The following is a 27,097-nucleotide window of genomic DNA, read 5'->3' as shown; positions in this document are numbered from 1 at the left end:
ACTCTGTCAGCTCTGTCAGTGTTTCATAATGAGAGGCTACAGTCGTGAGAGATTGAACCGTCTCTGTGTTCTAATAGCTCGCCAGCCGGCCCCGTCAAAGACCCGTAATGAACACGAAGCCAGCTGACGGGAGGTGTTAATGAGCTAGCTGTCTTGACGCCGGCTTGCAATTTGTCAAAAGCATTATGGTTTAACACGTCGTCCGTTCCCCTTAATAAAATGTGAAATCTTAAAGTGGGCGGATTTGAAATTGGGAGTTTTTTTTTGTGTGTGTGTGTTTGAGCAAGATGAGGAGTAGAGTTATGAGGATTGAAGTGGTAGGATAAGGACTGATGAAGCTTCAGGTAAATAGTTTTCGCTGTACACCAAGTCAAATGAAGGTCATGATAGCGCTAAGGTGGAGCTCTGAGGCTTGAAATTCAGACTTGTAACCTTACTCACTCACCCTCATGCGGTTTAAAACCTGTTCTTTTTTTTTTCCATAGAGCACAGAAGGAATATTTGAGAAATCTTATTGCAGCTCTTTCCATGCAATGACAGTAGCTGTGTTTCCATTACCTCTCAAATTGCGCAAATTGAAATGGCAAATAAAAAATATGCCTAATGGAAACGCATAGGTCACATGGTATATATAAAAAGTCATATGATCATTCTTTAAATTTACTATAACCTCCAAGAAACTCTTCATACGTGGCCGCTCTCAAGCATAAGGGGCTTTTCCTGACATTAATGCTTAGACCATTCACTAAAACTATATAAAGCACCTTAAAAGTAGTTTTTAGTCTTTTAAAATCATATGTTTTTTGTGAGTATTAGATGAATATTAAGATCATTATTCACTAATAATCTAAGTCAGTTCCTAGTTACCATATGGCTTTGAAAGACCTTTCAACCATCTTAAGTCTTTTATGGTGCTTTTATTGTTTTTCCCAGTCTTTTTTGAGCTTGGCATGTGGTCATTATGAACCATTACTATTGAAAATGTTTAATAAGGCAATAGAGAGCAATATAATTGCATTTTTTTGTGATGATTTTTCTCATGTGGTATTTAAAAAAAGTAATTTATAGTTGATTACCAGTGTAACTTTACAATACTACTACAACTACAACTAATATTAATACTTTTATATTATATTGTTTCATATAAAAAAAAATACATTAAAATAAATTATTCTAACATATGACACTGACCACAAAACTAGTCTTAAGTAGCATGGGTATATTTGTAGCAATAGCCCAAAAAATATTGTATAGGTTTTTTTTGTTTTTGTTTTTTTTATGCCAAAAATCATTAGGATGCAAGGAAAATGTTTCCTGAAGTTATTTTGTAAATTTCCTACTGTAAATTTATCAACTAAATTTTTGACTAGTAATATGCATTGCTAAGAACTTAATTTGGGCAACTTTAAAGGCAATTTTCTTAATATTTAGATTTTCTTGCACTCTCAGATTCCAGATTTTTAAATAGTTGAATCTCGGCCAAATTTTGGTGCATCCTAACAAACCATACATCAATGGAAAGCTTTCTGACCATGTATAAATCTCAATTTCAGTTGACCCTTATGACTGGTTTTGTGGTCCAGGGTCACACATTTCGCTGTAAAAAATGACCATTTCAGAAAAATTGTATACTTAAAATACTTAAAGGTTGTATCAGCGATTTCTAGCCTAAAATATAAAGTGTCAATTTCAGCTGACCTTTCTTCACGATCCGCTCGCTGCCTGCCCCATAAATTGTCTGTGAAAAAACCGCGTCTCTCTGGTCAGCCTAGGGTCCGAGATATGCCAAAAAAACAATCGGCACTACCAACCTTTCCACACATAAACAAACAGTGTTCCAACCAATCTGCGTCAGGGGTTTGGTGTTGTGGACTTTCCTACTGGTGCAGGGATGTGAGGGAGGCGGAGCGAAAGTCCACAACACCAAACCCCTGACGTTGATTGGTTGGAACACTGTTTGTTTATGTGTGGAAAGGTTGGTAGTGCCGATTGTTTTTTTGGCATATCTCGGACCCTAGGCTGACCAGAGAGACGCGGTTTTTTCACAGACAATTTATGGGGCAGGCAGCGAGCGGATCGTGAAGAAAGGTCAGCTGAAATTGACACTTTATGTTTTAGGCTAGAAATCGCTGATACAACCTTTAAAGTATAAAAATGGATAAATATGTATGTAAATGAACTTATTTATTTATATATATATATATATATATAAATAAATAAATAAGTTCATTTACATACATATTTATCCATTTTTATACTTTAAAGGTTTTTTTGATAATGTGATATTTGATATTTGATAATCACATTAAGCTGTGTCATGATTTTGCTTTTATTTTGATTAATTGTGCAACTTCATAATCTCTCAAACTCACAGCTGCATGAATTTTTTTCAAAATGTTCCTTTTGTTTTCCACAAAAGAACAAAACCACAAGAGTTTGGAGCACCATGAGAGTAAGTAAATCACAAACTTTTCATGTTTGTATAAACTGTTCTTTTAAAAGAATAGTGCATTTGAGAGTTAAGATTCTAGTGTTTCATAATTAATTTGGACACATCTGTTATTCGATTGTTATCAGAGCGCAGTACAGATGTTCCTCAAATGTCTTGGAGAGAAACATCTGTTTTTCCGCCCCACATCCCCTTATGTCAACCCAACCAGTGATGAGAGATGTGCAACAGATGCTGCTCCATCACGTACCTGTCTGGAGGTGCATTCACATTGACCACAGTTCGTCGAAGGTCTCTTTTGCTAAGTTGGTGTTTGTACTCAACCGTACAAGCCGTCATGCGACTGTATGCCGTATTTGTCGCATTGCGTCATAATTGAACTTTTTCGCCACCAGTTGCTGGCACTTAATTGGTGGAAAAGTTCACTTTTGTATAAAACGATTGACCTGGGGTCATTTCAAAACACTGTCGGTGTGAATGCCTCCTTCAAACAAACATAACACCCTGAACAGTCTTCAGATTACAAGACTGGAAGCAAATTTGGCGGTCTCAGTTTTGGAAACGACCACTGCCAAGTCCAGGAGTTCTCTTCCAGTTACTGATTCCAGATCCAGTGGACTCGAGGGACTGTGTGTGTGTGTGTGTGTGTGTATGTGTGTGTGAGAGAGATTTGGTGGGTGTTCGCAAAGCCTGTTGTGAATGGACAGTCAGGCTGAATGAAAGTTTAATGACTCGCCTGTCTCTGTAGATTTGCTGGCTGCAGTGTGGCATGGTTTGAATATTAAAATGCAGCGAGGGCTGACTCCTACAGTCAAGGTCTCTTAGAGAGCGACGAGGGGTAAAGAGGAACAGAGAGATGGGGTCTCGTATTGGTTTTTGCGGTATTGCTTCCCTTCCCTTCCCTTTCCTGCTCCATAGGTCATGTCGGTTTAGCTTTCTTCCAATGAACTCTTGAACTTCACTGAAACATGGGCGGCGTCTTAAGCAGACTTCCAGTGTATTGATTTTATATAACATTTCTATTTTGAATATTTGAAACATTGCATTTTAAACAATATTGATACACCAACTGGAACAGCTGTGCTTTCTTGCTGTTTTCTCTTTGAAACAAACCACATTGTATAGTTTTCAGTTCTGCATGTTATAGAGAGAATTGAGTCAGTGTTTTTAGCATCTCAGAGCAGTTTGGTTTACATTCAATGCAGCACACTATCTCTATCTCTTGACTGTTCTGTGACTTTTAACATAGATTTGGAAATGCTTTGTCATGTTTGCATATTTAAAAAACAATTTGCTAGAAAGAAACACTTAAACTTGTCAAGCAACGTTACAGAAAATCATGAAGTTGATGGTTATATGATAATATCTTCATGGCTTGTAGCATTTAGAAGATTAGAGCTGGGCAATTATATACTTCACATTTTGTGATGATACGAGCAATCAGGCAGTTGAGATATGCTATGTAGTATACATTTTTAATATTATTCTTATTGGAATTGAGGAATCTTTGGGTATGTTTGCATTTCGTCAAATGTGCTAAAAGCTGAAGTTTTTCCTTAACATTTTTCAAAAGTTTCCGCCACTGAATAAAAAATTTAAAGTTATTGTGACTTTTAATCTCGCAATTCTGACTTTTTTTTTCTTGCAAATGTGAGTTTATATATATAGGGGAATAAAGGACTGATATGTTTTTAGAATTGCAAGTTTATATCTCACAGTTCTGACCTAATAACTTGCATGTTAAAGTCAGAATTGCGGGATATAAACTCACAATTCTGATATACACTCTCAATTCTGAGAAAAGTCAGAATTGTGAGTCTCGCAATTCTGACTTTATATCACGCAATTCTCAGAAAAAAGTCAGAATTCCGAGTTTATATCTCACAATTCTGACTTAATTTCTCGCAATTCTGAAATTATAACTCGTAGCTGTGAGTTTATATCTCTCAATTCTAAGAAAAAAATTGTAAAATTTTGTACAGTAAGTTTATATCTCGCAATTCTGACGTTATTTCTCAGATTTGTGACTTTTTTTTTTATTTACGAGTTTGTCTCGCAGTTCTGACTTTATAATATGCAATTGCAAGTCTATTTCAATTCTGAACAGTAAGTTTATTCATGCAATTCTAAAATAAAAAAAAGTTGGAATTGTGAGTTTATATCTCTCAATTCTTAGAAAAAAGTCAGAATTGCAAGTTTATATCACACAATTCTAAGGAAAAAAGTCAGAATTCCGAGTTTTATATCTTTCAATTCTGACTTTATTTCTCAGAATTGCGACTTTTCTTTGCGACATTATAACTCGCAGTTGTGAGTTTATATCTCTCAATTCTAGGAAAGAAGTCAGAAATGCAAGTTTATTCATGCAATTCTGAGAAAAAAGTTTATAACTAGCAGTTTTGATCTAATTTCTCAGAATTGCGAGTTTGTCTTGCAATTCTGACATTACTCGCAATTGAGTTTATTTCTTTCAATTCTTAGAAAAAAGTCAGAATTGCAAGTTTATATCACACAATTCTAAGGAAAAAAGTCTGAATTCCGAGTTTTATATCTTTCAATTCTGACTTTATTTCTCAGAACTGCGACTTCTTTCTTTGCGAAATTATAACTCGCAGTTGTGAGTTTATATCTCTCAATTCTAGGAAAGAAGTCAGAAATGCAAGTTTATTCATGCAATTCTGAGAAAAAAGTTTATAACTAGCAGTTTTGATCTAATTTCTCAGAATTGCGTTTGTCTTGCAATTCTGACATTACTCGCAATTGAGTTTATTTCTTTCAATTCTTAGAAAAAAGTCAGAATTGTGAGTTTATATCTTGCAGTTTTGAAATAATTTCTGAGAATTGCGACTATTTCTTAGAATGATATGCATGATACTGTTTTATATAGCAATTCTGACTTTCTCAGATTTGTGACTTTTTTTTAGATTTGCAAGTTTGTCGCGCAATTCTGGCTTTATAACACTCTAATGCAAGTTTACATCATGCAATTCTGAGAAAAGTCAAAATTGTGAGTTTATATCTAGCAATTCTGACTATTTCTCAGATTTGTAACTTTTTTTTTAGTTTTGCGAGTTTGCCTCGAAATTCTGACATAACTGAGTTTGTATCTTTCAATTCTTAAAGTCAGAATTGCAAGTTTACATCATGCAATTCTGAGTAAAAAAAGTCAGAATTGTGAGTTTATATCTAGTTTCTCAGAATTGCGAACGTTCCTTAGAATTGCATGATATAAACTCGCAATTCTGACATTATAACTCACAATTGTGAGTTTGTATCTCACAATTCTTTAAAAAAAAAAAAGTATTTTGTTTTGTACGTGGAGACGATAACATTTTTTCAAGAACATTCCATTTAAAAACCTAATTTCAAAAGTTTGTTTTCCAGGCCCACTAGGCAGTGTAAATGAATAGGCAAACTGCACAAACAATTTTCTGTCTTTAGTTGAAAACATTCTCATGTAAACACCCACTCAGTTTCAGTTGCTAAAATAGTTTGACTATGACCAAACGTAAATTAACTTGGATATGGTTACATTTTTTCTCTAAATGTGGCATTTTTCTCGTCATGGTGTTGAAAGTGGTATTAATATTGATATTTTTCAAAGTCAGATATTCCAGCATCATAACAACCCTACTAGTTAGAGTGGTATTTTTCGCAAGAGCGAAATGTCAGGTGCAAATCCTGGAATTGATGTAAAGTCCAAAACTAGGCAAGAATGAATCATTCAGGATGGGGGGGGGGGAGGAAATACATTTGGATTAAGTGTGCTGAGGTGGTACCGTTTTTAATAAGAAAAAGATGAGTCAGGTGAAGGTGAAGTCAGCCAGTGCCTCGAATCAATTCTTCTCTCTTACAGACTTCTCCCTTACAGAAACAGAATGCAGTTTTGTGACTTTTAGTCGATGTTTGTTAGCTTTGAAGGTATCTATATGCTAGCATAGCAGATATGCCATCTTAAAATTGACAGTTTTTCTCTTCACGGCCTGAAAATATTGATGACTCCTTGAGTTCACAGTGGTGTTTTTACATTTTTGTTCAATAAAATGTTCTATTGAACGGAAATGTTCCACCTTTCTCTGACAAGCAATAGCAAGTAGCAAATCATAGTTCATAGCAGTGACTAAACTGATGGTTATTGGCATAAAAAAAGCTAAAATCACATCCAGACTTTCAGTAGGAATTATGTCAAGTGAGCATGGTCACATTAACCCTAGGTTTGCCAGTATTATGCCATTTAAGGATTAAAAAATAAGCATGATTAGAATGCCCATGAATAAATGACAAATTTCAAATGGTTTATTGCATTTAATAACTAATATTAAAGCTTACCGATAGATACAATGTTGTAGAAAAAGTATTTGACCCCATTTTAACATTGAATGTTAGATCTGTCATTTATTCACTCAAGTTGTTCTAAACCTGCATGAGTAGTATGGAAAAAAAGACTCTGGAAGTTAATGGCTACCATCAACTCTTTGGTGAAAGAATTTTCATTTTGTGAATGCATAGAAGTGACTCTTTAAATGAAAAATCAAAAAATGTGTGACACGTTTCATGCATTTTATTATAGAAACTTGTAAACTTATATAACACCCAGTGCCCCTATGAAAAAGTTATCAAACTCAGACGGAGATGAACACTTTTTCACTGCACTGTAGTATAAACCTCCTTGGTCATGGGATCCTTCCACTTTGCTCTCAAATCTCATGAAATATTCTATTTGCTCATACGTTTTGGAACCGACGAGGGAAAGGCTGACTGGCTAAAGTAGTCCTTTCAATTAGAGTTCCCCCTATCAATTTAACAAAGCGTTCCCCTGTGTGTTGCCTGATAAAAATACAGTATTCACACTTTGTCAGTCATCCACTGCAATGTGTTGGGTTGAAATGCATGCTGCATATTTATTTGGTCGGTGTTTGGAGAAACTGCATCATTCTTCATAGGCAGTGTAATTATTCCATCAGCCCGTGTCACACATTAATCTCCTCGCTTACTCAAATTTGATTGCCTGTGCACCAATGAGGAAAATAAGCAACAATTAGGCATGTTGAGCGACTAATTAATTAGCATGCTTGTTTGACTTCCTCTGGACAGTCCTGTGAGGATCACGCGTGAGTTATCAGACCTGTACTAGCTGATGGTAGAGCGGGTGTGGATATTAACTTATGATCACCATCATAAATTGTGTTTATTGCAATTATATGACTATTGACAATATAAGACATTCCAGTGGAAACCACATTTTATCACGTATGGAGTGTAAGAATTGACACATGGATAGTCTTGTGTCTTGCATTATGCCTTTATTTCATTAAAAACATAGTAAAAACAGTAATACTGTGAAATATTACAATAAAAAAAATTCTTTCTATATTCGTATATTTTAAAATGTAATTTGTTCCTGTGATGCAAAGCTTAAGGTTCAGCATCATTACTCCCGTCTTCAGAGTCGCATGATCCTTCAGTAATCATTCTAATATGCTGATTTGCCGCTCAAGAAACATTTCTGATTCTGATTTCTGATTGTCAGTGTTGACAAGTGTCATATTTTTGTGGAAACATTTTTCAAGATTTTTTAATGAATAGAAAGTTATTTGAAATGGAAGTATTTAGAAGTCCAGTATTATACTGTAAACATCTTTACTATCAATTTTGATCTATTTAATTCATTAAAATTCATTTTTTAAATTGTCAAACCAAAATGAGTTTAAATTTAAAATGAGTTTGTCAGCAATTGAGAATCAGTTCTACTGATATTAGTGCAAACAACTTGGAGAACTGATTATTTCTTTTGGATGCACAGCGTTGTTATTATGAAATCTGCATGGGTCATTCCGTGTTAACTCAACCAGAGGTCCCTGGCTCAAATTTTTTATTTGGCTAATATTTCTTCTGAAGAAAGATAGTCATGTATAGTGATGAAAGCCAAAATATTGAATTTCGTGGATGAATATTTACAGAGTATTCCACTATTTTGTAGAGGGAGGTCAAAATAGCAATTTTCACCTGAGATTTGTGAAATTACAGGGGGGTAGAAATGACTTCAGAAAGTTGGCAGCATCATACTGTTATTTTTATACAGAGTTTGGTAGGGGTGTTAGTAAATTATGTTGACTTTAGCCGTCTTTGTTGCATTATGTGCCAATGGTGACCATTACAAAAATGGGGAAACGGCACTTTTTTACTTTTTTTTTTTTTTTTTTTTTTTCCTCTGAAGTTTGAATGCCTGTAACTCAAGAAGTATTAAAGATATCTTAATGCTTTTTTAGATATTGGGTCTTAAAAAAACTTTCCTTTTGACATCTTTATTTGTAAGGCCTTAAATAGTTCAGTTCCAGAGATATTGGAATTTTATTTATGGAGTACATTTTTGAAATGTACACCATTCAGTGATCAAAAACCAAATGTGGGTCAGTTTGCAAAAATAGGATACAACTTTTCTTTTAAAGAGATGTCTGAAGAACAAATAATGTTGAAACTAGAGATGTATCCGTTTCCTTCTGTCAAGACAGCTGCATTGAACATACCTATCAGAATGCCATAAATTTCTTTTTCCAAAATTTGCGTGCCTATAACTCATGAAGCATTAAAGATATTGCAATATGATTTTAGATCTTAATTTTCAAGACCCTATATCGTTCAGTCCCAAAGATATAGCGATCTCAATGAGGCTCCATGTCCAAATTGTTGAATATTACCCATTTTCAATGGTTGAAAACCAACTGTCGTTCACTTTGTATACAGCGGAAACTTATTTTATTTAAAGAGCAATGTCTAAAGAAGAAATAATGTTGAAATTAGAATTGTATCTTGTTTCCCTCTATCAAAACAGTTGCATAGAACATACCTATCTGAGTGCAAAAAATGTACTGAAATGATTGAGTCACATTACCTTGCTCTATGTAGTCTATTCAAAAGATTCTATATTTGAATCAGTTTTAGGTATATTTGGATAAAGGGATTTGGCTCTGAATCTCAAGTAAAAATTGCCATTGCCATTTTGACCCCCTTCAGTATTTACTAGAGATGCACCGAAATGAAAATTCTTTGCCAAAGCCGAACAAAATTACACACTGAGCCGAAGGCCGATTACCGAACACGTTTTTTGTTTTTTTTTCCCCCATGTATTTTGCCAATTTTTTTTCACCATTGCATAAATTAAATAGACAATATTTTGTCTATTTAATATCTTTTTACGGTTATTTCTTGCTTTTCAAAGAAAAAAAAATCAATTAAAAAACAATTTAAAAATATTTAACACTGAACATTTTTAACATTCTAGTAGACATTATAGCCTTCCAACAAAGCACAATTTACATATGCATTACATTCCCCCATGTATTTTGCCATTTTTTTCACCATTGCATGAATTAAATAGCCAAAATGTGCTTTTTACAGTTCAGTCTTGCTTTTCAAAAAAAAAAAAAAATTCAATTCAATTTCAAAACAACAATTTAAACATATTTACTTAACACTGAACTTATTTAACATTCTAGTAGACATTTATAGCCTACCAACAAAGCACAATTTAACTTAAAATTAGTAAAATAGTATTCTTTGGACATTTTAAGACCCCCTTCTTGAATCAGGCATGTGTTTTTAATGTACAAATAAATGCAGCCTTGCTGAGCAAAGGAGAATGTTATAATAAATGTATTAAAGGTCCCATATTGTACACATTTCTGGAGGTTTATTTTAGTTGTTGATGTCCTTAAGAATATATATTTGCGGTAAAAGTGCCAAAATCCATCTCAATATATTTTTACAGCTCCCTTTTTAGGAGCTCTGTCAAAAACAGGTTGATTTTGGCCCATCTAATTAATATTCATGAGCCTATCTTCTGATTGGCCTGTTGTTTTCTGAGTGACGCACGGCCAGGCCAACCACAGGTAACATACGGTCATGGTATGCTGATACTCAACAGGATATTTCAGAATGATCATTAATGTTTTTTCTTTTTCAAACACCGAATGCAGTAAGCTACGTAACTGTTGCTTTAGTAAAGCCCCTTTCACAATGCGTGCTGATTCTGGAAAATTACGGGAACGAGCGCTGTGTGAACAAAAGCCAGAACCATAAAGGCAGTGTTGTAGTGATGATGCACGTTATCATGCGACTCTTCGCGACGAAAAAATACGTGTAAAGTGGAATGAAGCAGCGATCAGGCAGAGCCAGCTCCTCACTATCAGCGCTGAAGCACAGTTTGTTCAGGTTAGTTTCAGTTTAGTGAAACGTACGCGTCGCATTACATCTCACATCCAAACATCACATGTCTTTATGGGTTGTGTGTAAAGCACGCACAGATTCCGGAAAACAACTGTGAATGAACCAAATCAAACAACTCCGGAATGAATGATTCTCATCACGCAGATTTTCCTCGTGCTTTGGACTTTGAACCCTAGCTAACCAACTCCTGCAAAGCTGTCAGAATAAATACAATTCATGCGTGTATTAGACAACATAGCGTTCTGTAGTTTATTTACTAATTGTATAAGGCAATTTCACAATTTCAGTCATCATACAGTAACCAGCTAGCCTGGCAAGCCAGACCCACATAAATGTAGGGTCTGGGCACTCTCCATAGACAGGGCTCAACCGGAGGGGTGGGATAAACGGTTGTCTTTCAAACTCCTCTCCACGCAATAGGATAGCGCTACAACCAATCAGAGACTTAGTCGGTCAGGTGACGTAGTCAGAGCGACGAAGATTTTTAACAAAAATCAGTGCACTGTGCAGTCTGTCAGCCAAATAATAGACATAGATGGGCACTAAACCTTTAAAAGTAAACAAAAACATGCACAGACAAATCCAAATTACACCCTGCGGCTCGTGACGATACATTGATGTCTTAAGACACGAAACGATCGGTTTTTGCAAGAAAATGAACAGTATTTATATAATTTTCTTTTTACCTTTGATACAAACCCACGTCCATCTGTCATGAGCACGAGTTTAGCATATCTATGATTTGACTCGGCACATGTGAACGCGCTTTGATGTAGTATACGCAAACACCGAAAGGGGAAATATGTAAAAAAAAGTCCAGGATGAGTTTGCGCAAGCAAACGTAATCTTTTTCAGCTTTAAATGGGTTTGAACAACCAGGGCAAGCGCAAGTAATTACCATTTTGAATAGCCGCTATATCCACAATCTCTTGTGCTGTGTAAACAATGAGTGTCGTATACACGCCACAGATCGCTTCCGGTGTTTGCGTATTCTACACCACAGCGCGTTCAGATGTAACGAGCTCCTGCTCAGGACACATGGACGTGGCTGTGTATCAAAAGTAAAAAAAATATATAAATACTGTTCAGTTTTCCACGCGTAATTCACGGAACCAGGAATTCATGTCTGACTGAATTTATGGTCGCAGGTCAGACGTCATCATGTTAAGCCCGACCACCGACTCGTGATTGGCCCGGTACATCTTGGATTTTTCGGAAATTTAAGTGAATTGAGAGTAACTAGACTGACCTTAGAAGCAAATGTAATTTGCTGCCGCTAGGGGCGCGTCTAGATTCTAGGCTAGTAACCAGCAACAACCACCCCTTACTCCTCTCATGGAAGACATGCGATACTAAACAGTCTCGTGCTGTCGGTGCTTGTAATGATTTTTGCGTCTTTCTCTAACAGTTTCAAATGCTTCCACACTGCCGACATATTTGCTGCATTAGTGCGCGCCTCTATTTGATCACGTCACTTCATTGTTTGGTACAATTTATTCTGCCTTTTCGCTTATTTGGCTAAACACCGAAAGAGCTTTATTTGCAGTCTTCGGCTGAATAATTTCAGTTGCCGAACATTCAGTGCATCCCTAGTAAATATTCTTTCATGACATGTAATAATTTGGCTTTCATTGCTATGTATGTTTATCTTTTTTTTTTTTTTTTTTATATTAGCAAGATCAAAAATTTGAGCCGGACAAAATTTCTAAAACTTGGTTGATTTGACGAGAAATTACCCACATGTATTTATGGTTGTTTGCCCTTTAAATGCCTTGTAAAAAGAAAACAAACTTGTTGATCACTTTAAATATCCTTTGCATGCAAGACGATCTCTTCCTGACTGACTTTGGCGCTGCTTGACCACTAAACCTGTAAAGTGGATTAGACGTGCGGCAATTAAAAACAAAAATCAATGAATTCTCGAGCACCGCATTGATTTACCAATTATTTGTCTAATACGACTTCGTGTCCTCTTATGTTTCAGCATCGACAAGGTGTCAAAAGTGGCGTCTCCAGTCTTGGTCATCCACGGCACAGAAGACGAAGTCATCGATTTCTCCCACGGCTTGGCCATCTACGAGCGATGTCCGCGCGCCGTGGAGCCTCTGTGGGTGGAGGGCGCCGGGCACAACGACATCGAGCTTTACGCTCAGTACCTCGAGAGACTCAAACAGTTCATCACGTTCGAGCTGGCTACCTCCTGAAGACGCGGCGCGCACAAGCTCGCACGTAGGGTTCCCCTTCACCCAGGGCCGAGGACGCCATCAGTAATTGCACTTGCTGACGAAAAAAAGCTGAAGTCTCTCTCTTGATATTTAGGAGCGGGGCGTTTCAATCCCTACAGGGGAAATGCGTTTTAATGATTTTGAACCACTTTCTATTCTTTTATACTTGATGAAGAAACGTTGACATTTTGCACCGCATTCAATAAGTTGCGTTTGATGTGATTTTTCCTTTTTTTTTTGGCTAATGTTTTTTTTTTTATGCTCCTCAAGGGTTAATTAAACTGCACTTTTATTGTGCAGGTATTTTCAGGTTATGTTTTTTGATGATTTTTTTTGGCGGGAATTGTCATAGCATTCCGTTTTGTTTCAGGTAGATTAGAAGATAAACCAGTGACTGACTTTTTACATGGCCAGTTTGTTTGTGTGTGTGAGTGTGTGTTTAGGGCCGACCATTATGTGGTAAAGGCCGCTAACGTTTCGGTCGAAATAATTGTAACTCGGGCTAATTAAAACTGGAAGGCCTGTGGAAGTGACTTGACCCGTAAATAATGAAGACGTACCGTCTGTGACATCGAATACAGTGGAAAGAGTCGTCGTATTGTCTTTTCAGCGGTGAAACATGGTGCTTTGTCGCGACACAGCATTCAGGGCATTGTTTCGGCGCAAACACTACATCGTTTTAATCGAGGGTTGTATAAAAAATGTGAAATTTCAAGCTTTCTCTGTTGCTTTTAGCATTGACCTTACAATAAGCCTTATGTTTTCAGACATTCCTGTTAATGATTTCTCAAAACTGGGATTTAAAAGATTTTCTCTGGGCTCCCACTCGCTGCTACTCTAATGGGAAAATCACTGTGAAAACTGAACCTTCGCTAGATATAAATAAGGTACAGCACCTCCTCACCGTTTTGACGTTCATCCTCTTTTCCAGGCATTGGACAAATTGCAAAACCTAGGAAAGTGAATTATTCATTCAATGTTTTCCCCCATAAGGACGGCAGATGAAGGATTGTGTCTGTAGACATTTCACCATAGCACTACACAGATAATCAGAAGTGTTTTCCATTCTAACGAAGGATGCCGATTGTATGTTTATAACGCATAGAAGTTGTTGTCGGTTAACTTGACTTGTTGTATTGCTGTAAGGTTATGCCGTGGCGGTTCATGTATGTTGTTGTTTGGAGATGAAGCTCTTTGACCTCAGTGGACTTGAGACTCTTTTTAAGGCATGGCAGAAACTGACCACATCTGAGCCAGTCATTGCTTTTGATACTGATGTTTTTACAATGTTTTTTCAGTAATTATTAATATTTACACCTCTTTTAATGCTGGTTTGTAAGATAACCGTACTGTACACCCTCTCTCTCTCTCTCTATCTCTCTCTATATATAGGTATGTAAAATATGAAGTAAATGGTATTTAGCTTTGATTTTTTTTTGACACTGGAATCACAGTATGCAAATATAATGCAGAGAAAACCCTAGTTGGTACAGCCACTTTTGTGTGTAGGTTTCTTTTTGTTGTTGTTTTTTTAAAATATATCTTTAAAGCCTTAAATGTGCCGCGAGACAGATTATTGTTCTTTTTGTTGGTTGTTGCTTCATTGCAACAGTGGTTATTGTACTGCATATAAAGGAATAAAGGATGCATGGAAACCCAAACTAGTCAATATGTGGAGTCTTTTAATGAATAATGTTGCTGCCTATTCTTTTAGGTTGAAAATGTCAACTTCAAATAGAATATCCACTTCTATTTTACATTAGCTGGATCATGAAATATAGTTTAATGCTAGACGTGATCCAGTTCTTTTCAATGAAAATCCAGGTTCTAATGCACAGGAGCTTGTGCATGTGTATGGATGGAAACAAGTGAGCATATAAAAATAAAATGACAAATATAACATGCATTATAAGAGCACAAGCTGGCCTGGCTATGATTTTACGATCTACAAGTAAAAATGTATGGTATGTATAAATCAATTTTGTATCAAAGTAGTTCTGCAGTGCATCAAAAATAGAAATGGGCCAGCTGCAGGTGTCCATCAACTGAAAGAGCGACGTGACACAACAGACGCTTCCACTGCAGACAGTGCTACTGATTATAATGGGACTGGTCTGGTTTTGACAGCCACACGTCATTTATGGACAGTGTGGTACTTTTGATTCTAGTGAGTTGATTCAACACTCATATATAGAATTCTCATTTAGTTTTAATTTAGAACTGTTTGCCTAATTAAAATCTAATGTAGTACAACATGCCATGAATGCAAGTTGTTTTTTCTATGTGTGTGCAGTTTAGCTTTATCTTTAACACTCTGTGAGGCTCGCCTGTCTGAACTCGTCCTCAATGCAGTTATAATGGGAGTTACATAAAACATCTCACCTCCTTTGTTCCTTTAAACGTCAAACATCTTAAATTTAACAGTAAAGAGATTCAGTGTCATGTCAAGAGCGAAAGTGCTGCTGTTACTGATAACTTGTTTGGATTAGAATATAGTTATTGCAGGAGTGTATAGTATGCAGACTTGGCACTGTGTGCACATTTTCTGTATATTTAATCCATAGTTTCAACAAAAGTGTATTTAATGGCTTAGTCCATTATTTGATTTGGCCAGCCAAATGTGTTTTTAACAATTCCATGCAAATTCAAAATAACAATTGTCACGTGACAAGCTATCTTCATGCCCAGCCAACAGGGAGCAATCTCAGAACATTATAGTAAGGTTCTCTCAAAGTTATGAGCAAATGTTCTTCCAATAACATGAATGTAATCAGTGGCGTAGCGCAAACTGCGTTGGCCCACCCGCAAGAGTGGAGGCGGGGCCCCTCACCGCATAATTAGATGGGGGATTCACCTTTTCATTCAAAATCGTGAATTAGTAGGCCTACTGTGGAATTTAATAGTATGTAATTATTTAGTATTTATTTATTAAGAACTTTTCACAAAAAAAAAAGGAATAAAAGAAACACCAACAAATAAAACAGCAATTACATTAACTTCTTAAAATGCAAGGGAGCACGTGACGTCAAAATATTTTTTTCTATCTGCAGTACAACAAAGATTCATGACGTTTAACATTCAGTGAAGGTAATATCTATTACCTTTAAAATCCTCCAAAGCGCCCCTTTCTCCTAGCATTTTTCTGCGCAAAGTCCTTGACAATGCCTGTTATGTCCATCTGACGCGCGTGCTTGCTTTCAATGCTGAGTATCGCAAGTTCAGAAAGTCTGTCGGTAGGCTGCAATTACTACCAAAATAAAAGTCCTATACGTTCACGTTATAAAAACGCTTTAATTATTTATTTGAGTCAATTTTTGGGGGCCCCCCACAACGCGGGGCCCCCCCGCAGTGCGTGCCCTGCGGGCCCGTCCGCTACGCCACTGAATGTAATATCTATTCAAAGTTGTCTAGTCTTCAATTATGTTTTAAAGGGGGGTCCAATGCTGTTTATTGTTATTAACACGGTTAAAGAGTTGGATTTCCATGCTAAACATGGCCGAGTTTCAAAAAACGATTTGGAGGTATAACAGAGTATTTCTGTGCCAATTTCTTAAAAGTTTCGGAAAGGTTTTTTTCCGATCATGGCTCTTCATGACGTCCTGTAGGGTGGAACTCCTTGAATGGGTATTTCACCAGGAAGAGCGCGCCCGCGCACACGCACGCACACATCGACCAGAGCGAGCGCAAGAGCGCGCCTATCAACACGCTTCGTTTGGCTGCACTAGACTCACTCGATCGGGAAGAATGTCTCTAAACTAAAGAAGTGTGGTTGTAAGGCAAAAATAACCTTGCTCAGCTTCCCGAAGAATCCAGCGTTAGGTGAACAGTAGATGCAGTTTGTTTTTCCGGGGCAGAAACGGAGTTTTGCAAGTGTGTTTGTTGACGAACGTTTTATAAATGAGGCCTAGTTCGATGCTGGATTTACACATCGTTTGATACTGAAAGATGGAGCGGTCCCAGGCTTTAAAACTTTCCGTTCCTGCTTCAGATGGTAAGTGAATCGGCATCAAATGTCTGTTTTGTTGGCAATCTGTCAACCTTTAGCTCCGCCCACGGCGCGCCTCCTGGAGCTCAGTTGTTTTCGGAGAGAATCGTAAAGCTGTAATTTTCTCTTGTAAATATGATAAAACTAAAGACTTTTTTGGAGATGTGAAGGATGCAGTACTACTCTATAGGTACTTAAGATTAACATGCCCACTTTAATGTTTTTAAATACATCATCAATGGAGCGTTTGTTCTAAAACTTTAGCTGGACTAAAAAAATGCAAAAATGCCAAAAACCTAAAAAAAAATTCATGTCTTAATGAATGTTAGAAAAGCATTCTTAGAACATTTTTGTTAGGTTATTCTTTCTGTTTTATATGGAAGCCTGTTTAATATTTAAAAAAAGGCTATTACTATACAAACTCACAATTCTGACTTTTCTCCTCAGAATTGAGATATAAACTCTCAAATGCAAGTTATAAAGTCAGAATTGCGAGATATAAACTCACATTTCTGAGTTTTTTTCTCAGAGTTGCGTGATATAAACTTACAATTTCGATTAATAAAGTCAGAATTGAGTTTTCATCCGGCAATTCTGACTTGATTTCTCGCAAATGCGAGTTTGTATCTTGCAATTATGAGAAAAAAAGTATTTTGTGACCTTTTCAGAATCGCAAGATATAAACTGGCAATTCTGAGAAAAAAGTTAGTTGTGACTTAATTTCTTTTAGAATTGCTACTTTGTTTCTGAGAATCGTGACTATTTCAATTGGGAGTTTGTATCATGCAATTCTAACTTCATAACTCACAATTGCAAGTTTATATCACGCGAGTCTTAGTTTTTATCTCGCTATTTTGACTTTTTTTCTCGTAATTGCAATATATAAACTCAATTCTGAGAAAAAAAAAGTCAAACTTATAACTTGCAATTGTGAGTTTATATTATGCAATTTTGAGAAAAAAAAGTCAGAATTGCGAGTTTATATCTCGGAATTATGAGAAAAGTCAGCATTACGAGTATATCTCGCAATTCTGATTTTATAACTCGCAATTGCAAGTTTATGTCACGCAAGTCTGACTTTATTTCTTAGAATTGAGTTTATTAAAAATTCTGACCTTATAACTCGTAATTGCAAGTTTATATCACGCAGGTTTGTATCTCGCTATTCTGACTGTTTTTCTCAAAATTGCAAGATGTAAACTCGCAATCCTGAGAAAAAAAGTCAGTTCTGATTAAACTGTTTTAGAATTGTGACTGTTTCTCAGAATTGCGACTCGCAATTGCAAGTTTAAATAACGCAAGTCTGACTCTGTTTCTCAGTATTGTGTGTTTATATCTCAGTTCTAACTTCATAGCTCGCAATTTCTAGTTTATATCACAGTTCTGAGAAAAAAAAAAGTCAGAATGGCGAGTTTTTATTTTTTATTCAGTGGCTGAAATAGGCTTCCATAGGTTAATAGTAGTCAACATTTGAAGTGGATCGAAACCTTTCACCAAAGTTGCCCTAAAACCAAAACAATACCCATTCTTCTCTTGTCAAAGAAAACCTTTTTTTGATCCACTTCAAATGTTGACTACTGTAGGTTCAAAAACATTTGTTTTAGTTGGGATGTTGTCTTATGTAATTAACATGACTACTTGCCTCTTGTTTTAGTTCAGAAAACATTCCAATGTACTCTGCCCTACAAAGGCAAAGTGCAGTAACTACGCCAACACTGAAACTGAGAAAAATGCCTTTAAAGTTTTTACATCATATATGGTATTAGTTTGGATTTTGTAGTTACTGCAATTTTGACACTCTCGTTTCTCTGAAACTGGACAAAATTGAAACAGGAGACTTTGCCACAAGGCAAAACAGTTGTCACAAAGCCCATTTTAAGCCTTAACTCAATTTTGACCAAATGTGTAGTTACTGCGCTTTGCCTTTGGAGGGCAGTACTGTTCACATAAAATGTAATGTTCCCCTAATGATTTCACTAACGTTGGCAGTAACAAAGAAAAAAACCTTTATAAAATTGGATGTTTTGAACATTCAGAGAACACGTTCTTAGAACATATTTTTGTTTAACTGGGTAATGTCTTGCCGTTTGACAGGCCGTTGCATACACTGCACAGTAGTCAGTATGCAGTAAGCTAGTATTGCATTCTGCACATAGCCTTGTTTTTTAAGCTTTATCTATAAGTGATAGTCTTCCTACTGATTCTTGCTCCACAGTTTCTTCATTTCCACCTTTCCCTTGCTCTATCCCTCTCCCTCGCTTTGTAAAAGTCGTTTTCATATAGAGAAAGGCTGTAAAGTCGAGTTCTGAATGTGTCTGCCACTGAACGCACACGCTCTTTACCGCGTTGAAACGCGACAGGCAGGTGGAACTAGAGCGACCATTAAGCCTCATCTGTTGGAGCCAGTCACGGTTTACATTGGCCAGGGACCAGAAGCCCTACGAGAGCAAGGAATTGGCAGAGCTTCAGGCTGAACATCTCTGCTGATCCAAACAGTTGGGGAGGGCGAATGTGGAAGTCCAAGAAGCCACTGGGTCATATTTTCACAGGGTCACGGCTGGGTGTGTATCCACTTTATTTGTAACGTGAGACTGGGCGCGGAGTTCATTTGATGGACAAGGCTTCCTGTGTTGTCTGCTAAGTATTTTACCTGTACAAAAACAGTCTGTGATGCTGCTTGATATTGCAAGCACTCGTTTGAGGCGTGAATAGTTATACGGCAATTTTTGTTATTCTAGATATTTACCTACAGCAGCTAATGAAACGGAAGTTTCGCACATTCAAACAAAATAGCTTACCTTGACCCTGGACCACAAAAAAAGTTGCATGGGTGTATTTGTAGCAATAGCCAAAAATACATTGTATGGGCCAAAATTATCGATTTTTCTTTTATGCCAAAAATCATTAGGATATTAAGCAAATATCATGTTCCATGATGATATTTTGTAAATTTCCTATGGGAAATATTTCGAAACCTAATTGTTGATTAGTAGTATGCAGTATTGGGGGTAACGCATTACAAGTAACGTGAGTTACGTAATCAGATTACTTTTACAAGTAACTAGTAAAGTAACATTACTTTTTTCATTTACAAGAAAATATCATTTTCAAAATATCGTTACATTTTCAAAAAAGTAATGGCAGTTGTTTGCTTCATGTATTTAATCCCATTTGATTAAACCAATGTCTTTTCTGATGACCATACTAATAAGCAAAACGTACTTTAGATTAACTAACATTTGTGCTTTATTTTTGTCATTGCTGAAGTGTTGAACTTCCTTCTACAGCTACGGTTCTACTGTACAGAAGTTTATTTGCTTTTCCTTCAGCCTTAATGGCTTTTACATTTGCTAAAAATCATACCTTTTATATTACAAACAAACAAGCAAGCCCTGCCCAGATTTAAAAAGTAACACAAAAGTACTGTAACCATTGTAACGCATTACTTTCCATAAAAAGTAACTAAGTAACGTAATTAGTTACTTTTTTAGGGAGTAACGCAATATTGTAATGCATTACTTTTAAAAGTAACTTTCTCCAACACTGGTAATATGCATTACTAAGATAATCATTTTGAATAACTTTAAGGTGATTTTCTCAGTATTTGGATTTTTTTTTGCACCCTCAGATTCCAGATTTTCTAATAGTTGTATCTCGACCAAATATTGTTCTATATTAACAAACAAAGGTCTATGGAAGGCTTATTTATGCACATTTTAGATTATGTATAAATCTCAATATATAAAAAAACACCCTTATGACTGGTTTTGTGGTCCAGGGTAACAAAAAAGGTGGATATATATATTATGATTTCTGTTGGCTTTAGGTGTGTAGGTGTTTTAAAGAAAACACGAACTGCTAATATGATGTATATGAAATGGGATATTTAGTATGTGGAAAGGTAGGGCGTAAGACCAAAAACATGCATTGAGAAGGTAAATAGAGTCCATTTGGGTTTCATTAGATTTTTGCTTCTTTTTCTATAGTTCTTTCCCAAAAGGATGGTTTAAACAGTCTTATCCATGACATAAGGGCTACAAATATGAAGTAGAACTACATCTGATTAGAAATGGGCGTTGTAGACCAATGTCCAATCCCTTGTTATCCAAAGTCTCACATTCCCAGGAGGACTTCAGGGGTTCCCACACTTGGCAGGCAGAAATCCACCCCAGATACCCAGACAGGAGGCATCTCAGTCCGCCCCTGTGTAATCCGCACAGGAAGTTTACCTTTCCGGAGAGCATACGCAGGCCGTTCTTCCAGACTTGGATAAGTGACAGATTAATTGGGAATGGGAACCTGGCTCACACTCACATTGCCTCTGCACTCTGCAATGTCTTTATTAGAGAATTGAAGCATGTTTAACCAGGACCGAATACAGACTTTCCAAATGAAACCCTCAATCATCGAGACAGAGATTGATTCTGTTTCATATGCCACAGCATTTTCATTTAAAGGCCTTGTATTATACTTTTTTCTCACTTCTGAACTCAATGGTTGGGCTATAAATAGTATTTGTGTGTGTGTGAGATTTATATTTATTATGATTTTTGAATAATATCCGACTTCCCCATTAGCATCGTTGACATGTAAACGTCAACGATGAGTTTCATATGTCAGATATCTAGCTTGGAAAAAAATAACAGATAAGTTACAAACCCCCTTGTCATCCAAGATGTTTTTCTTTTTCAGTTGATTAGAATTTTTTTTTTTAAATTTTTAGGAAAAAAAAGAGGACAATTTGAGGATTTCTCTCCATATAGTGGACTTCTATGGTGCCTGTGAGTTTTACCTTCAAAATGCAGTTTTAATTAGGACTGTGCAGTTAATCGAAATTCAGTTTCGATTTCGATTTTTGCTTCAAACGATCATGAAAATGCAGTAATCGAGATGAAACGATTATTCCACACCCTTACCAGTGGTGCGCTTTCGTTCCTCCATAAAAGCATAATTTCACATGCAAATCAGCAAAATCATGTAATGTGACTTTCATAAAACGTGACGTGCTTGATTTATTAATGTTTCTTTGATGTTGTGTTTTTAATAGTGCGTAAGAAAAGTTCTTGTTCTGTGTATGCGCTCAGAGAAGGAGCAAAACATGGACATGTAAAGTTATCTTTTAGCTCAAGGTGTGCACCGAAACGGTCAAATACATGCAAAAATATTTTAAAATGAGGCGCTTGGTGATTATTCATGTAAAGTTATATGAGCATAAACAGTTGAGAATGAAAATATGTGTTTAACAGTATATTGGATCGGTGCGGCGCTTAAAGCAGCAACGAATAATATTACGTCTGCCGTCTTTTTTTTAAAAGCACAGGTTTTTTTTTTTTTTTTTTTTTTTTTTTTTTTTTTTTTGTATCTTTTTTTCTGCTGTATTGCTACCTTTAAATTAATCACTAATATAAAATTTTGGACCCAGTCATAAGCGTGTTAAATAACCTTGATTACAATATTGACTAAAATAATCGTGATTATGATTTTTGCCAAAATCGAGCAGTTTAAATGCAGCTTCAAAAATTCTAAACGATCCCAGCCGAGAAAGAAGGGTCTTATCTAGCAAAACGATTGGTCATTATCTTAAAAAAAAATGACAGTTTATATACTTTTTAACCTCAAATGCTCATCTTGTCTAGTTCTGCATGAACTCTGTGTATTCCGGTTTAATACAGTTAGGGTATGTCGGAAAAACTCCCATCTCATTTTCTTCTCCAACTTCAAACCCTACATCGCTGCAGAAGTACCAAACCAGTGTTTATAAAGTAAACATACAAAAAAAGATCAAAAACCCTTTACAAAAAAGGTAAAACAGCGATGTAAGATGGGCGTTTTTCTACTTTCTTGAACAGGAAAACACAGAATTTATGCAGAGTTAGACAGCACAAGCATTTGAGGTTAAAAGGTATATAAATTGTAATTTGTTTTAGAAAATGACCGATCGATTAGCTAGATAAGACCCTTCATCCTTGGCTGGGATCATTTAGAGCCATTTGAAACTGCATTTAAATAGCATTTTGGAAGTTCAAACTTGGGGCACCATAGAAGTCCACTATATGGAGAGAAATCCTGAAATGTTTTCTACAAAAACTATTTCTTATCGACTGAAGAAAGAAAGAGATGAACATCTTGATGACAAGGGGGTTAGTAAATTATCTGTAAATTTTTGTTCTGGAAGTGAACTTCTCCTTCAATAATACAATGAGTTCTTTTATCACAAAAGATCAAGAAGGAAAATTTGATTCCTTATATGTCCCCTTTAATTTAAGTTTTTTTTGGACTGTCTGTACCTTATCTAGAGGCAGAAAATTGCATGCAGAGCTGCAGAGACGGCAGTCACACTGAACCTCGGGGGCCATTAAACTTCACCTTTTTCAGTAGCAGGGAGATTTGACTAAGTGAACTCAGATGTCCTTACGCTTGAATGCAAAAGAGGACGAGGTATTTACCTATCTCAGCAAGCCAATGCGAGGCAGCGTCAGCATCTCCGCTGGGATAATCTCCTTCCAGGAAAAACAATGTGCATTCCAATTTTCATCACTCCATTTAATGAGCCCCAGGGTTGCATTTTTGTCTGTTGTTTCGAGTCCCTAGAGAGCCTTCGCTAATTCAAATAGGAATGCTGTTGTTCTCATATGTTTGCGGAATACCAAATAAATATTCGCAGCCTACATGCATATGTGGTTGTGTATGTCCTACAGGCAATAAGAGTGGGATTTTGAAGTGTATGATGTATGGCTGAAATTTAAATCCAGGGAGATTTATTTTAGATGTCTGCAAATATTAATGCATCATTCATGGAGATGATACCAGCATCAAGCCTCTGCGAAATTAAATGTGGCCACATCACAACCCTCCTGAATTTACAAAGGCAACTCCAGGATAACTGGAAATGTTTTGAAGTCTTGGCTGTAAAATTATCAAGTAAAATAATCATAATAAAGATTTTATCCACTTTTTTCTTAACGTTAGAGTGGATGCAGCCATTTGTACATTTTATGGGTTTGGCTTCCGGTTTCATCCACATCCAGCTATTTTTAGCTCTAAAAAACAGCTTGTTTTGCTGCTTGATATTGCAAATTGGTGTGTCTTACCATATTATTTAATGTATTTTCTTAATTATGAGCACACTGGTTTGTAATGCAAACAGTATTAACACATCCTTCTATTATCTATTGAAACCCACAGTAATATTTCAAATCTTAGTAAGCTTAATATATATAAAATTATAATTAATTGGGTGCTTTCAGTTGGGAGGTGGCTGTCCCGAACCCTAACCCCTAAATTTCAACTCATGAAAATGATATTGAAATATCATTGAAGATTTAAAATATATATATATTTTATTTTCTTTGTAAATTATGAAACTTTATGTAAAAAACTGTCCCACATTTTTCATGTCACTACCGAAACAGTGTATGTTTTAGTCTATTGGCTGAGACTGATTTTAACTAAACCCATAAATTTATGATCAGGAAATATTCCTGTGTCCCTCTCTCTCATAGCTACAAGGTGTAAGTAGATAGGTCTCATCATTTTGAGGTAAATGTGTTCAAAAGTCTTAAAAATCTGTGTGTAACTTTAAGGAACGTCACTACCGAACACCCTTTTACTGAGTAAACTTTTTTTTATTTTTATGTATACCACTGTTCAGAACCATATGATGATTAGCATCTTTAAGATAGGTTTAAAAGTGTCTAAAATTGTCACTACCGAAACAGTCACTACTGAAACATTTAGTGACGTTTCGGTAGTGATATCTTGGGTGTTATACCATAGAATTGTCACTACCGAAACATGTCATCATTGACAAAAGGGAACACATAATGCTCATATTTGGGGGAAATAAACAATTTTAGTACAGTTATAACAAAAAGAAATGTATTTTAGTATGTTTTAGTATGCAAGTTAAAATTCTGTGATGTGGTCGCTACCGAAAATGTGCTGTCGCGACCGAAACATGGGATGTTTTGTGAAAAATAAAGTATAGTGTTTTTGGTTCATTGTATATTCAAACTAATGAATCCTTAACTTTGAAATCAGGAGGATCAAGTTTTTGTCTTTCACAAAGAAAAATTGGATTCAAAACACAACAAATCTCATAAATTACAATTGAAATATTGTTAAAACTAAAATTGTTATGGATTTACCACTTTAAAAATGTTAATAAAACAATCTAGATTAAGCAAAATCTTAATAGGGCAATATAACCCTTCTAATTAAATTATTATTACTGTGTTTCGGTAGTGACAAATTTGAGGAGAGGACAAATAATCCAATATTTTTTCAAATATAAGAATTAACTGCACAATTACTAGAAATGTGTACCTTGGATATTATACTTTTTGCATACATACAAATTTTTTTTTGGAAAAAGATTTTTTTTCAAGATGTTTCCAACTCTTGGACCAATTCTGTAGATGTGTGTGTGGGTACGTTTTATACATTTAATAACTTTTTTCATATGCACTATATTGTACTTCCACAAAATCATTGCAGACATGTTTGTTAGTCATAGCCTTAATGTTTAATTCTTTGGTGAGTGGGAATTTGTTCATTGTATTTTATATCATCGTATTCCCTGTGTATAACCAGATCCTGACTACTATTGATCAGAGATATAAAAAATCCTCCATTAACTAGCCAAACAGTGAAGTCCATCTGTTGTTTAAATAGCTCAAACCCCCATTACATTGTTTTCAGCAAGTGATTATAATTTTGTTCAGCATGCTTCTCAAAGCATTTTTCAGTTTACAAGAGTGTGGAGAGAAGAAAAAAAGAAGATAAATGCAGCAGCGTGAATCATTTAGGAACACCTGTTTATTTGAAAATTCCGTTTGAATTCTCAAGTCAATATGAATCACAACAGGATGTCACTTTATTAAGTTTTATGTCTCTTGGAACAATGATAATAGCGACCTCTATGGATTAAAACTGATAACTGTTATAATCATGAGTCAATATGAGCCAACCTTCTCTCTCTCTTTCTCTTTCTTTTTCTCTGTAGGGTCATAATTCATAATCATGATTTTATAACATTGCTGCTTTTAACAAATGTGGACAAAACTACCAGCACATCTTTCCACCAGTGAACAGAATGGCTCGTGTTGTGCTCCTCATTTGCCAGTCACTTTGGATAAAAGCATCTAAATAGAACACTTTTGTTGTTTTGAATGAATCAAAAGCATCTGCTTGAATGTGAGCAGAGCAGAATTAAAGTGTCATCACAAGTGCAGTTTTCAGTGTATTGTTTTCTCGGCCATGACCTTTTACATATTCCCTAATGATTAATCATCTCATTTACAGTCAGAAGGTTGTTGAACGCCTGTGAGGTGTTCAGTTGGAACGGCAGATACTGTACATTGAGTTCTTGAACCGCACAGGGCTCCGACGAACCAATCAGATACAAGTAGGCGTGCCTTTGGATACCTCCGACCAATCACCGCGCAGTGGGCGCGGCTTCGCACCGGCGTTGTAAACAGTGTAAAGCAGGAGACTGGAGGTGTGTATAAATATCAGTGTGTCGCCCGTGCTGTCTTATGAACTCATGCCGCGCATCAGCTGCTTGTAGTCCGCACAGTTTCCGTGGAGCTGACGGCAATCTGCTCACGCTACAGGTTGGTCTCCACTTCTGGACCTTTATCTTTGTGGATTTTCTCAAACTCATGAATGATGTCACTGTGTACTCTCAAGGGTACAAACCAGCATGTGTACCCTAGTGAGACAAGTGCGCTTTGATTTCTGCGGATCTGTATCTGGTAAGCGGTGAGCGCGTCAAGGTGCGTCTTTTCTCATTTCGTGTCATACATTACGCGCTCCTGTGCTTTATTCAGTTGCATAATAATGTAAACATAACCGGTGCGTTTTTGCAAGCAAGACCGGCTAGACGTTGCGTTCAGAAACCTAATCCAGTTATGGGAGTTTGTGAGTGTTTGTGACAACATGTTTCCCCGGTGCAAGTTCAGACATAAAGCGCATTAACAGCGGTTGTGGCACGCGCATCATTTCACCTGCGCGCCCGCGCGCCATCAGCACCTGATCGATTTCACAGTTTCATCTGATTATGATATTCGAGATTAAACACCGAAACTGACAGATTGCTATCTTACATTCTCATTTAATGACTGTTAGATGTATAATGTGATATGAGAATGTTGTACAGTACATAATGTGCAATAGTGTAGTGTTAGTAGCAGATATTGAATATTACAGTGT

The 27,097-nt window shown here is 36.2% G+C and overlaps 2 protein-coding genes across 2 annotated transcripts in view; one reads left to right on the top strand and one right to left on the bottom strand.

The window, feature by feature from the left end:
• abhd17c (abhydrolase domain containing 17C, depalmitoylase) overlaps positions 1 to 14,555 on the top strand; it is a 59,482-nt gene extending 44,927 nt beyond the window's left edge. Inside the window, exon 3 of the mRNA XM_073836446.1 lies at positions 12,660 to 14,555. Coding sequence (XP_073692547.1) covers positions 12,660 to 12,879 — 220 coding nt within the window. The 3' untranslated portion in view covers positions 12,880 to 14,555. The remainder of the gene's footprint in view (positions 1 to 12,659) is intronic.
• The window catches only part of LOC141331683 (aryl hydrocarbon receptor nuclear translocator 2-like), a 366,477-nt gene that overhangs the window by 187,972 nt on the left and 151,408 nt on the right, over positions 1 to 27,097 (bottom strand). The window lies entirely within an intron of this gene.

This window comes from Garra rufa, chromosome 3 (assembly GCF_049309525.1).
Source record: "Garra rufa chromosome 3, GarRuf1.0, whole genome shotgun sequence".
In the NCBI taxonomy this organism is placed as follows: domain Eukaryota; kingdom Metazoa; phylum Chordata; class Actinopteri; order Cypriniformes; family Cyprinidae; genus Garra; species Garra rufa.
This window is presented reverse-complemented; position numbering and strand designations above follow the sequence as displayed.